At 45.8% G+C, this 13,099-nt stretch overlaps 1 protein-coding gene across 2 annotated transcripts in view; it reads left to right on the forward strand.

Annotated features, from left to right (window-relative positions):
• LOC126778478 (uncharacterized) overlaps nucleotides 1-12,656 on the forward strand; it is a 254,188-nt gene extending 241,532 nt beyond the window's left edge. The window contains exons 1-2 of one of the 2 annotated variants that reach the window (XM_050502067.1): nucleotides 9,848-10,720; nucleotides 11,033-12,656. In XM_050502067.1, the coding sequence (XP_050358024.1) occupies nucleotides 10,045-10,720; nucleotides 11,033-12,057 (1,701 nt within the window). In that variant the 5' untranslated portion in view covers nucleotides 9,848-10,044 and the 3' untranslated portion in view covers nucleotides 12,058-12,656. Of the gene's footprint in view, nucleotides 1-9,847; nucleotides 10,721-10,992 lie in introns of those variants that run through there. The other variant, XM_050502068.1, reaches the window with a different exon arrangement.
• The last annotated feature ends 443 nt before the right edge of the window (nucleotides 12,657-13,099 follow it).

Genomic DNA, 13,099 nt, shown 5'->3' on the forward strand with positions numbered 1-13,099 from the left:
GCGGCCGGTGGTGAGGCAAGAAGTGCCTCCCCCTGTGCAGATGACGACCTCGGCCAGTGCGAAAGGCCCGGACACCACCATCATCGTCCAGGTCTTCATGGAGGCACTGACAGCGATCCTGGTCGCCTATACACAAGGCCAGGACATTATACCTGCCATCTCTGCTGGAATAGCCACTCTTGCGAAGCTTAATTCCAGCTGAGAATACTTTACTGGAACTCAGGCGGCATACGAAGCCATATCCGGGAGCTGACCCTACTCACCCAGTCGCAGGATATTCATGTCATCTTCCTGGGCGAGCCGAAGCTCTCGGCCGAAATCAAGCTCCGAATCCCGAACTTCTTTGTGTATCGGCGAGATGAAGTCTCTCCCCGGGGCTGCCCATTCAGAGGAACTGCAGCCCTGGTAAGGAGGGATATCATATACGAAGAACTTGCACATGCACCGTTTGTGAGCCTACGTACGCAGGGGGTGCGTGTGCATGCTGGTGAGATGGAGCTGCTGCAGTATGCCGCCTACAAGCCACCCGGACACACTTTCTGCAGCACCGATGTCCAATCGCTTATCGACTCGCCGATGCCTACACTGATCGTGGGTGATCTGAACGCGAAGCACCACGCTTGGGGCTCGCGCGTCATCACCCAGGTGGGTAGGCACCTGCTCGAGGATAGCGAAGGACAGGGTGTGACACGGTGTGTTGGGTCCAGGAGCGCCGACCCACATACCGACTAACCCTACGTACCAGCCGGACGTCCTGGACATCGTGCTGCACCACCGACTAGACGCACCCATCGATGTTGAGGTTAACTACGACCTCAACACACAACACCTACCAATTGTGCGCGACTTCACAGTGCCCCGCTCCCCACGTTTGCGGGTCGACTGGGGGCGCTACTCCTCAGAGCTCTCGGAGTTTGAGCTCACGGTCCCGATCGCGACGACTGAAGATGTAGAAGGAGCTGCTTTTAAAATTTCTGAGGCGATCCAGAAAGCCAAAGAAGCAGCCACCTCTCAAGGAAGCACGCCGAGAAGTCGTCAGGACCAGCTGCCGAGCTCGCTCCGAGTGAAACTGAGGATGAAACGAGATCTTCGCCGACTAGGGGCGCGAACGCGCTGCGCGAGGGTGAAGCGTGACCTCAACAGGATTGCAGAGGAAGTGTCGCGTGCGCTAGTGGCTCTCGAGGATGACTACTGGGAGGCCACCATCGATCGAGCATCCGAGCACGACACTACGCTGTACCACCTCTGCAAACAACTTACTGGACATGACTCGCCTGTCTACCCGCTCCTAGATCGAGCGGGTAACAGAAGATATTCCGCCAGCGACAGAGCAGAGATCCTGGCGGAATATTTGGAGGGTCAACTTACCTCCAACCCACCGGACTTGTCTAAAACCGATGTCGTCCATCATCACGCGGCGATCCAGAATCAAGTGGAGGTATTCCTGTCGGCCCCAATCCCGCCGCTCCAGGGAGACGATTATATCTCTCTGTCCGAGCTGCGGAAGGCCGTCTTCCGACTACCGAAGAGGAAGGCGCCAGGCCCCGACGGAATTACCAACGCCGCGCTGATGCAGCTACCCAACAACTGCCTCGTAGCGCTCGAGAGTGCATTTAACGGGATACTCCGGACCGGACACTTCCCCGAGGCGTGGAATATAGGGAAGGTCATCGCCCTCCCTAAACCCGGGAAGGATCGTTGCTTCCCGGCAAGCTATCGGCCTATCACGCTACTTTTGCACATCGCCAAGCTGTTCGAGCGTCTGTTGCTGCGGAGACTCGCGCCTCACCTGCCCATGCGCGAGGAGCAGTTCGGATTCCGCAGCGACCACTCAACGACGCTCCAGCTGGCGAGAGTTCTTAGCCACTTAGCCAGTGAGCGAAACAAAGGGCATCCCACCGTCGGGGTCTTTCTCAACATGGAGAAGGCCTTCGACCGGGTGTGGCATGCCGGATTCCTGGCTAAGCTCTTGGACACCTCGGCGCCTCTCGCGTATGTGCTAGTAGTGGCGTCGTTTCTGGAAGGCCGAAGCTTTTATGTCTCGGTGGAAGGCGCGGATTCTCAGCCGCGCCCCATTCGAGCCGGAGTACCCCAGGGTAGCTGCCTGTCACCGCGTCTATACGCGGTGTACACGGACGACATTTATATTCGCCGGGAGGGCAAATGACTCTACTCCACCTGATGGTAAGTGGTAGTAGAGTCCAAACGCGACGACGGCCAGTACAGACGGGAAAAACGTTCTGCACTAGCCGCCTTCGCCTTGCCGGCCCGCAAGATGCCTCTTCACGCCTCGTTTGAAGGAACCCGGGTTGTAAGAGGAGGGGAACACGTGAGCTGGTAAGGAATTCCATTTTTTGGAAGTGCGACAAAGAAAGGAGTTGCCAAATTTCTTTGTTCGCGATGGAATTGATGTCACAGTTAGGCGGTGACATCGAGAACCAGCTCGCGTGGACTTAAGAAGGAAGGGGGAAGCAATGGAATTAGAGAGAATAATTTCTCAGAGCACTCGCCGTGATACAGTCGATAGAAAGCGCTCAGTGCTGCTATCTCACGACGCAATTGTAAAGGTTCAAGGGTGTTTGTGACCTTTACGTCGCCAATAATGCGTACGGCACGTCGCTGCAATCGGTCCAAGGCCTCAAGTAAGTATATAGTAAGTACCTAACTTAGCGGAGCCATCCCAAAGGTGCGAGCAATATTCCACGCAAGACCGTACCTGTGTTTTGTACAGCAGGCACAGTTGTTGTAGCGTGAAAAAGCGCCGCACCTTGTTCAGAACTCCGAGTTTCCGTGAAGCTGTTTTTATAACAGCCTCGATGTAATCCCTTGGACTAAGGTCGCAGCGAACGTCAATCCCCAGCATGGCGATTTTGCTTTGCATCACCAGCGGAGTACCACAGAGGGAGAGAAGAGGGGAAAATGTTGACTTTTTCGCCGTGAGAGCGCATACCTGTGTTTTCTTGGCATTAAACTCAACAAGATTATCAGAGCCCCATTTGGCGATGAGCTCTAACGTCCTATCGAGTTCAATGACAAGATTCTTCCGCCTCTCCTCAATTTCCGCTCGCCCAGCCACTGCGCGTCCGTGGTATCCACCATGCACTGTACTATCGTCTGCATAGCAATGTATGTTCCCAAGAGAGAGCATATCATTGATATGCAAAAGAAAGAGTGTGGGAGATAGCACAGATCCCTGGGGGACCCCAGCATTCACTACATAGAATTGTGAAGCGCAACCATCAACTAAAACACGAAGGCTACGCTTGTGTAGGAAGCTGGCAATCCAGGTGCATAGCTGAGCAGGCAGACCATATGCCGGCAGCTTGGAGAGAAGACTTCTGTGCCAGACCCTGTCGAAAGCCTTGGAGATATCGAGGCTGACAGCCAACGATTCTCCATGCTTGTCGATAGCTTCACCCCAGAGGTGCGTTACGTACGCTAGAAGATCACCTGTGGACCGTTTTGGTCGAAACCCGTATTGACGATCATTAATTAAAGAGTGATCTTCTAGGTAATGGATCAGTTGGTTGTTTAAAATCCGTTCCATCACCTTACAAAGTACTGAGGTGATAGCTATTGGCCGATAATTTGCCGGGTCAGACCGATCCCCTTTTTTGGGAACCGCTTGCACATTAGCTCTTCTCCAAGCCTCCGGCACACTTCCCGAAGAGAGAGAAAGTTGGAACAGGTGCGTTAACACAGGAGACAGCTCCGCTGCGCACTTCTTCAGCACTATGGCTGGTATTCCATCGGGACCGCTAGCTTTCCGTACATCAAGTGATTGCAGCTCCGCACGCACATCACGTTGCCTGATTTTAATGTCAGGCATCGTATGGCCACATGCAGGTATTGTAGGTGGCAGTGCACTACAATCATCGATGACGGAATTGTCGGCAAAGAGTTTAGCCAGGAGATCAGCTTGCTCTTGCGGACTGTGAGCTAGCGATCCGTCCGGATTTCTGAGCGGTGGCAGCGAAGGTTGGCAGAAATTGTTTTGCACAGACTTGGTCAGACGCCAGAAGCTACGGGAGCCCCTAGGATGCGAAACAAGGTCATGATCAATCTGTACAATGCGTTGTGCATCCGCTCTCGTGTATGCCTTTCTACAGGACTTGGAATTTTTATTATAGTTTGCTTTCAGTGAGTCAATGTTAGATGCCCCGGTTATGCAGCCGTTGATCCACTTGCGATATGCCGCCTGCTTAGATGATACAGCATCGGCACATTCACGAGTGAACCAACGGTTACGCGTACTCCTACTGACGAGATCTGAGCTAGGAATGTAGTATTCCATTCCCAGCATGACCTCGCCAGCAACAGCAGCGGCACTAGCTGTCGGGTCATTCCCACTGAAGCAACGTTCCTTCCAAGGGACCGACGCATAGTAATCGCGCATACCGTCCCAATCCGCCGACTTATAGTGCCAAACGCGTCGTTTGCATACCGCTAGTGGCGGCAGCTTGGCCTGTGGCACTCTGGTAGAAATAAGGCTGTGATCCGAAGAGCCAAGAGGAGCCTGAACCACAACCTGATATTCCACCGGGTGAGAAGTCAGCAGAAGGTCCAGTAGAGAAGGTGCTTGCCCATCAATGTCTGGGATCCTGGTGGGCTGATCAACCAGTTGGGTCAAGTCATGTGTGAGAGCAAAAGCATGAGCAGTCCTTCCAGCATGGTCAGTTTTGAGGGATTTCAACCAGGATTCGTGGTGAGCATTAAAATCCCCCAAAAACACCAATTCCGCGTTAGGAAATTGCTCTTGCGCAGCATCTGCCACCCGACTAAGATGGTCAAGTAATCGGCTTGTCTCCAAGTCACCATTGTGGGATCTGTAGAGGCACACGTAGACTCGGCTCTGACGAACCAGGTCCACACGTACCACCAACATGGAGAAGGAGGGGTCCTCCAAGCAGCGCAGTCGGTGACAGCAAACATCCGTCCTGACGAACAAGCATACTCCGGCTTTCGCTTTGAAGGATTCTTCAAGCGTGTAGCCGGGATAATTAAGGTAGCTGGTATCGGCAGGACGGAGTATTTGTGTCTCCGTGAGAAACAACATTGCTGGCCGTGCTGTCTCGAGATGGTGGTGGACAGCGTTGAGGTTAGTGTGGAGTCCTCGGATGTTAGAGAACTCGACCTCAAACAGCGAGGGTATGGTGGGGGTGTGCACCGCTGTACGACCGTTATTTCTGTTTTGTTGCGCCATTTGGGAAAAATGAAATGGAAAAGAGACGTGAAGCGAGCGATGTATTGCCACGATAGGGATGGGCAAAGTGTGGAGGCGTGTTTCCCCAAGTGGTTGCCAAAAGGAAAAATACACTGTCCCGCCGGACGGAAGGGCCCCCGAACCCCCCCGGAAGTGGCCGCCGGGACCCCACCTATTGGTCACCAACCGGCACGACGGTCCACCCCGCGATTATGCGTGGCCTGGTGGGGCAGCCTCACGAGCTGGTTAGGCACGCTCGGGCCCCTGTACTATGCCACGGGCGGCCAGCGGAACAGCCGTCTTCGGGTCTCCCTGTCCGGCAGGTCAATACAGTTTCCCCCGGAATTGGTTCAACAGCCGTCTCCAATCGGACCAACACCCATCGCGGCTATATTCGCTCGGGCTCTGGCTGTACGCTGGCTGACCTCGAAACGCGGCTGCAAGCCACTTCACGAGTTTTTCACCATGCGTACGGTGGTAACAAGCCAGGCGGATGTTAGCATCCTACCACCAGATGAGCAGATGGTCGCTCAGATATTCCTTAGTCGCCTCTTACGACACCCATGGGAAAGAGAGGGGCAGTGAAATGTATTCTTTCTCCGTCACTGCACGGATAATCCCATCCCTACCCTCCAACGCTCCGTCACTGCACGGATAATCCCATCCCTACCCTCCGCGACCATCTGCGAGAGGGTGAAGAGGATGTGATGCTGGCCCTGTACGCGGACGACAGCGCATACTTCTCGTCGTCCTACCACCATATCGTCGCTATCAACAGGATGCAACGTGTGTTGGATCTGATACCGGATTGGCTAGACAAGTGGAGGATGGCTGTCAACATTGGTAAGATGGCCGCTCTGCTTGTCGGTGCTGATAAGCCGATGCGTCGGATCACCTTCCGAGGCCAGGACGTGGAATGGCAGACTTCAGTCTGCTACTTGGGGTGTCACTTGGAACGCAGGCTGCGCATGATACCCACCGTTAACAAGGTGGTGAGTCATGCCGCGGCTGCCCGGTCTAAGCTGCACACCCTCTTTACGTCGCGGCTTCCTTTGAAGACCAGACTGAGGGTCTACGGTGCCTACGTCCGCTCGCGCCTGACGTATGCGGCCCCCGCCTGGTACGCACTCTGCTCAGCGTACCAGAAGCGGAGGTTTCAGATCCAACAGAACCGATGCCTGCGCTTGATTGTAGGAGCTCCGAGGTACGTCAGAAATGATGTCATCCATCGAGACACCAGGACGCCCACCGTGGAGGAGTTCGTCCGCAAGCTCGCTCGCTCGCTATTTGCTAAGGCGGATAGCAGTGCGAGCGAACACCTCCACGGTATAGCACCGCTTCATGCCAGACCACCTGAGGGGCGTCCGTTACCTCGTGAGCTCCTACTGTCGCCGACCATCAGCGCCGATGCGGGCATCGGTGAAGAGGACGACGACGATCTGGAGACACGGTAGGACGACATTACCCGTAAAAAAAAAAAAAGGAAAACCAATAAGGACTTACAGCCACCGGGTCATAACGACCCTGGCCCTCTGGGCCAAAATAAAGTGACACGACGGTTGAACCGTCGGGGAGGACCAGCCCGGGTAGGGGGGGCAACCCCGAGGCCCGTACCCAGACTGGCCTAGGCCAGCCAGGAGGACCATTGATTGAATATTGGTGATCGCTAATTCTGATTTCATTTATTTGTGCTAATTTTGTTTTTTTAGTTCCTATTTAGTTTATTTTGTAATTTGCTCATGTTAATATTATTTGAATAAATAGAGGTTAGGATTGTTATTGTCTTAATTTGATCTTACCTTTATAAGATCAGAAGTGGGATGAACGTTCGAAGATACCCACAGTTTAGGTCTGATGTCTGAATCGATCAGGGCAAGTGATTACTGAATTAAATATTTCCCGAAATTATTAAAAAAAAAAAGAGACAATCCCATGAAATGAAGAGTAAAATCGAATAGCAGGCCGTGTCCCGATAGCGGCAAACGGTAGCTTCATTATGCGACGTATAAGCAGGCCGTGCTCCGATGGTGACAAACGGTAGCTTCGTTATGTGACGTATGAGCAGGCCGTGTTCCGATGGTGACAAACGGTAGCTTACCTCGACTATGTGCTGTTAATGAGCAGGCCGTGTCCCGAGGGCGGCAAACGGTAGCTCTAGTTCATTAAGCTTGACACAATGTACGTCCAAATAAGAATGAAGTGATATCTAGTTTATTAGTGTAGTGATTACCAGTGAAGTGCGTTATAAGTGTTTCTGACATTAACGGAATAACTATTGATTAATTAAGTGATTGTATCATTTTAAATGTTTCTTAATGTTTGATCAAAACTTGAAATTATCAACCCACCTATCAAGATTGTTATTTAAATAAATGTGTAAACGTAACTATTTGATAGACTCAGAAATTAACTATATTCTATGATTATCATTTAAATAAATGTGTAAAAACTCAAGTACGGTGTACTAGGTATTTACTGTAATATTTACTTTTGATTTTTATTTTATTTTTTATTATATAATTTACTTTTCATTCAATGTAACTCGGGTTTTCTACCTAAATTTATTTAATTAAATATCTTATCTTAGAACTTAATATATAAAATATACATGTACTCTAAAATTTGTCGTATGTGGTCATACTCTAATTCGAATGGCCGAGCATTATTTGGAATGGGGACATTCCAATAGCAGAATGGCCGTCTGTTAGCGTTTGTAGGAATATAGGAGGGTAGTAGTGGGAGGAAGTGTATTTAAAGGAGGGTGGTCGGTAGACAGGTCTCTTTTTGCTATCGTGTGTTCGGTCGATTGGTGTCATACTGTGTTATTTTTGTAATCCATTGCGATTAAGTTTGTTAGTGTCGTGTTGCTAAGAGTCATTCGATCGGGGGCGACAGCGAATGAGAGTGTGTCCCGTGTGAATTGTGTCTGTGACATTTTAAAATAAAAACTGTTAATAGATTTGATTGTGTTTTCCTACAATTCATTTGGAAAGTTCGGATTCACCCATTAAATATCTGTTGCGGCGCTTCACTGTCTATCATCGCGGGGTGCGGGGACGCGCCTACCAACTTAACTTCACTTGTCGTCTCGACTCGCGTGCGCGACACACATCAGTTCTTATAATGATTTATCATTAATACAAGTATTCAATTTCCAAAGTCTTCGTTATTTTTAACACCACAAAAACAGCTATCGAAGCTAACAAAATGGTCCTTCGCCCGTGAAATATTAAATAACGAAGAAATTAGAGAAAAACGCGTCATTCTTATCGACGCACGCGCACGCGCACCCACGTGGACAAGTCACACAAAGGATACCTGTGCAGAAAGGCAAATTTTCTACATCGAGGATACCTTTTCATCGTCCGATATTCAAGGAAGACGAAGCAGATCATTTCATATTGACGATCATCCAGTTCAAGCATATAACGTCACCACGTGGCCTACCTAAGACGCGTCGTCGCCGACGTCGCGACGTCTACAATTTGGAGTCAACGTAATTTTACAACAACATTCAAGTCACCAGTGGAAACAAATTTACAAAATATTTTGACGGGATTGACTAACAGAAACAAAAATATAACAGAGAAGTGGACTTTGGCCCTTGTGAGCAACACGGATACGAAAAATAATAATCGAGTGAGTCCGTTCCTTTTTATTTCCTATCTTTTCCTTTTAACTTCTTTGCTTATCCAATTTAAAGTAAACTATTATAGCATATTGACATCTCTTCATATTGTTAACGCTAATCGTAATTTTCTGTAAATCAATTTATCATATTATATGAAAATATTTTTTATAATAGCTGACAGCCGCAGCGCATCTATCTCAACGCTATATTGCTATATATGCATTTATTATCTTGTTATTGCATTGCTACTGCGTCGAGCTGCTATCGCGTGCCGGCCGTCTGTTGTATTATCTACTTATCTAGCTATATCTACCTATCGCTTGCTTTGCATTATCGTAAATCATTTCTAATCGTTACATTCATTTAATATTTTATGCACTTTTTATTATTTCTCATTTAGTAACTTGTTATTATTATATATAATTAATTAATAATGGCTGAAGCTCGTATTAAGGACATTATTAAATTACGCGGGAATGTTAAAAGCAAACTAACGCTATTTAATACTTATATAAATACAATAGATATTACTCAGCCGTTAACAGACTTACAGATAACGGAAATAGAATTACGTTTGTCAAAATTAGAAATTACATATAACGAATTTGATAAATTACAGACGGAGTTCGAGATATTGTCTGAGGGAGATGGGAAGTTCGACGAGCGTATACAATTTGAGAATAAATATTATTCTGCATGCATGTGGCTTGAGCCACATCGTTGACGAATGCAGAGCGCCAGAAACGAGATCACCTTCGTCATAGATATGACTCATCATCTACCGAATCCGTGCATCATGACTTCGTAAGGCTGCCAAAAATCAACTTGCCCTTATTCGATGGCGACTTTCAGCGCTGGCTGGAGTTTAGAGATACGTATTTATCTATCATTCATAATAATAAAAGTCTGTGATATTAATAAATTTCATTATTTACGCGCTGCTCTTAAAGGTACTGCGTCTTTAATTGTACAGAATATAGAATTCACTGCAGATAATTATCAAATAGCTTGGAATTTATTAACTTATCGTTACGACAACGAACGTCTCTTAATTAATAATCATGTAAATGCATTATTTAATTTACAACAAGCACAAAAAGAATCAAGTCAGTGTTTGAGAAACATTATTGATGTCACTAATAAAAACTTGCGTGCACTTGCCAGTCTCGGCCAACCAACTGACCACTGGGATACGCTTATCATTCATATCATGTCTAAAAAATTAGATGAAATTTCTTTTAAGGAGTGGGAAGAATTTCGTAGTACATTAACAGGTTACCCTACTCTAAAACAATTCATAACTTTTTTAACAAACAGATCTGATTTATTAGACACTATACAACAACAAATGACATATAAACAGAACACTCAACAAAAACAAAATACATTTAATTTACAAGTACAACACATACAAAAAACAGATACAAAGCAAAATAATATTAATACTACATGTTCTATGTGCAAAAAGAGTCATTTCTTATTTAGTTGTCAGGAATTTAGAAACCTTGACGTCAATAGCCGTTTACAAAAAATAAATAATTTTAAGGTCTGTAAAAATTGTTTACGTCCAGGTCATATAGATAAACATTGCAAATTATCACACTGCAAGTATTGTAAGCTTAAACATAATACACTCTTACACACACACATACAAAATCAAACAGAATTACCAGTAACACTCACTTCATCTACTAATACTTATATACAAAATACTAAAACCTCTTCCGTACTGCTTTCCACAGCGTTGGTGAAGGTGATGGATTCTATAGGGAGACTTCGCACAGCTCGCGTTCTACTAGACAACGGCAGCACTTCTAACTACATCACGCAGCACTTCTGCGAGAAACTAGGTTTGACGAAACATGATACGAGCTCCACTATTGTAGGTATAAACAATCAATGTTCCTATAGTGCAGAGTCTTGCGTCATAACTATCCAGTCTATTTCGGGTGGTTATCATGTTAATTTAAAATGTTTTGTTCTCCCAGAAATAACAAAATTATTACCACATAATTATATAGATATCACACATTTGCCTCTTCCTTCGGGCATTCAACTAGCAGACCCCTCTTTCAATATTCCCTCGACTGTAGACATACTGCTCGGGGCAGAAATTTTTTGGCAAGTTATAACTAACAATTACATATATTTAGGTAAGCAGCGTCCTAAGTTGCAAATGACTAAATTAGGTTGGTTAGTTTCAGGCATTATACATACACACACAAAACATAACAACACAAATAATAATACAGAACATTCTTCTTCTTGTCACTTTCTTCAAAATGATGAGTCAATACTTAACCGGTTCTGGGAGCTGGAGGCGGTATCTTCCGAGCACTGCTTATCACAGGAGGAACGAGCTTGTGAGCGAACCTTCGCGGAGACCACAGCACGAAACAGCGACGGCAGGTTTGTAGTCACAATACCATTAAAAGACTCACCTGAAGTACTCGGGGATTCCTATGCAGCGGCGAAACGTCGTCTTCTTTCCTTGGAGCGCAGATTTTTACGTGATTCACTTTTAAAAGAAAGGTATTTACAATTTATGTCAGAATATCTAGCCTTAGGGCATATGTCAGAAAATAAGAAAATTATGTCAGATAAAAATATTAACTATTACTTACCTCATCATGGGGTGATTCGGGAGTCGAGTACAACGACCAAATTACGAGTTGTCTTCGACGCGTCAGCAGTCACAACTACGGGTAAGTCTTATAACAACATACAGATGGTAGGACCGATTGTACAAGACGATCTCTTATCTATTTTACTCAGATTCAGACAACATAAATATGTAATCTCAGGCGATATAGAAAAGATTTACCGAGATATTCTCGTTACACCTTCTCAACGCCACCTACAACAGATTTTATTTCGATTTAATTCTAAAGAACCAATTAAATCATATACACTTAACACAGTAACGTACGGCACGTCATCAGCGCCATACCTCGCGACTAAATGTTTAGTTACATTAGCAGATACATGCACTGATATTGAAGTAAAAAATTCAATTCGCAGAGATTTTTATGTCGACGACTACCTCAGTGGGGGCGACTCTGTCGCTTCTGTCATCGAACTAGCTAAAAATGTTACAAAAATTATGGATACTGCTAAATTTAATTTAAGAAAATGGCAATCAAACAATACAACTATATTACACTCTATTACGCAAAACACAAATCAACAACAATCAGAAAAAACCTTAGACTTGAATGATTAACTTCCCAATAAAACATTAGGGTTAAATTGGGATTGTAACTCAGACAATCTTTTCTTTTCTATAAACGTTCAGACTAATAAAAAGAAAATATCGAAGTGCGTTATTTTATCTCTTATCAGTCAAGTCTTCGACCCTCTAGGTTTATTAGGCCCGTGTACAGTCGAGGCAAAAATTCTAATGCAGAAATTGTGGCTCGACAAATTCAACTGGGATGACGGGGTCTCTTATGATATTCAAATTAAATTTTTAAATTTTATTAATTCACTTGTAGCTTTAAATTCACTTCGCATACCACGTTGGGTTTGTCTCGATGCGTCAGTTACGTACGAACTACACACATTTACAGATGCCTCGGAACGTGCATACGGATCATGTGTGTACGTGAGATCAGTTGATGAGCAAGGAAGAGTTTGTGTCCGTCTTCTTGCTTCCAAAAATAAAGTAGCACCCTTAAAACCTGTCACTATCCCCAGACTGGAGTTATGCGGCGCTTTACTCGGTACTAGGCTTTGCACTAAAGTTCTACAATCACTAACAAAAACTTTTAATAATTGTTATTATTGGACAGATTCGATGATAGTTCTTGGTTGGCTAAATACATCGCCTAGTCGCCTAAAGACTCGTTCGAAACAGAATCGGTGAAATTCAAAACACTACATCTGCTAATAGTTGGAGCTACGTACCATGTAAATTGAATCCCGCAGACCTGGTCTCTCGTGGAGTAAAAGCTACTCACCTCATCGATTCTTGTTTGTGGTGGACGGGTCCTAGCTTCCTTCATCATTCATACATAAACTTCCCACAAACACCAACAAAACAGAAAGATATACCACTTCCAGAAATTTCACTTCATACCAAACAAACAAACATAAGTAAAGAGAATATTATATTACACTTAGTACAAAAAAAATCAAACTATACAAAATTAATTAGAACAGTAGCTTATATATAACCTAACCTAAAACTGTAGGTATTTTGTTATTATCAGAACTTAACGTTGCAGAGTCAGTTGTATTACGCACGACACAACAGGAGATGTTCC

This window comes from Nymphalis io, chromosome 26, assembly GCF_905147045.1.
Source record: "Nymphalis io chromosome 26, ilAglIoxx1.1, whole genome shotgun sequence".
Taxonomy (NCBI): Eukaryota; Metazoa; Arthropoda; class Insecta; order Lepidoptera; family Nymphalidae; genus Nymphalis; species Nymphalis io.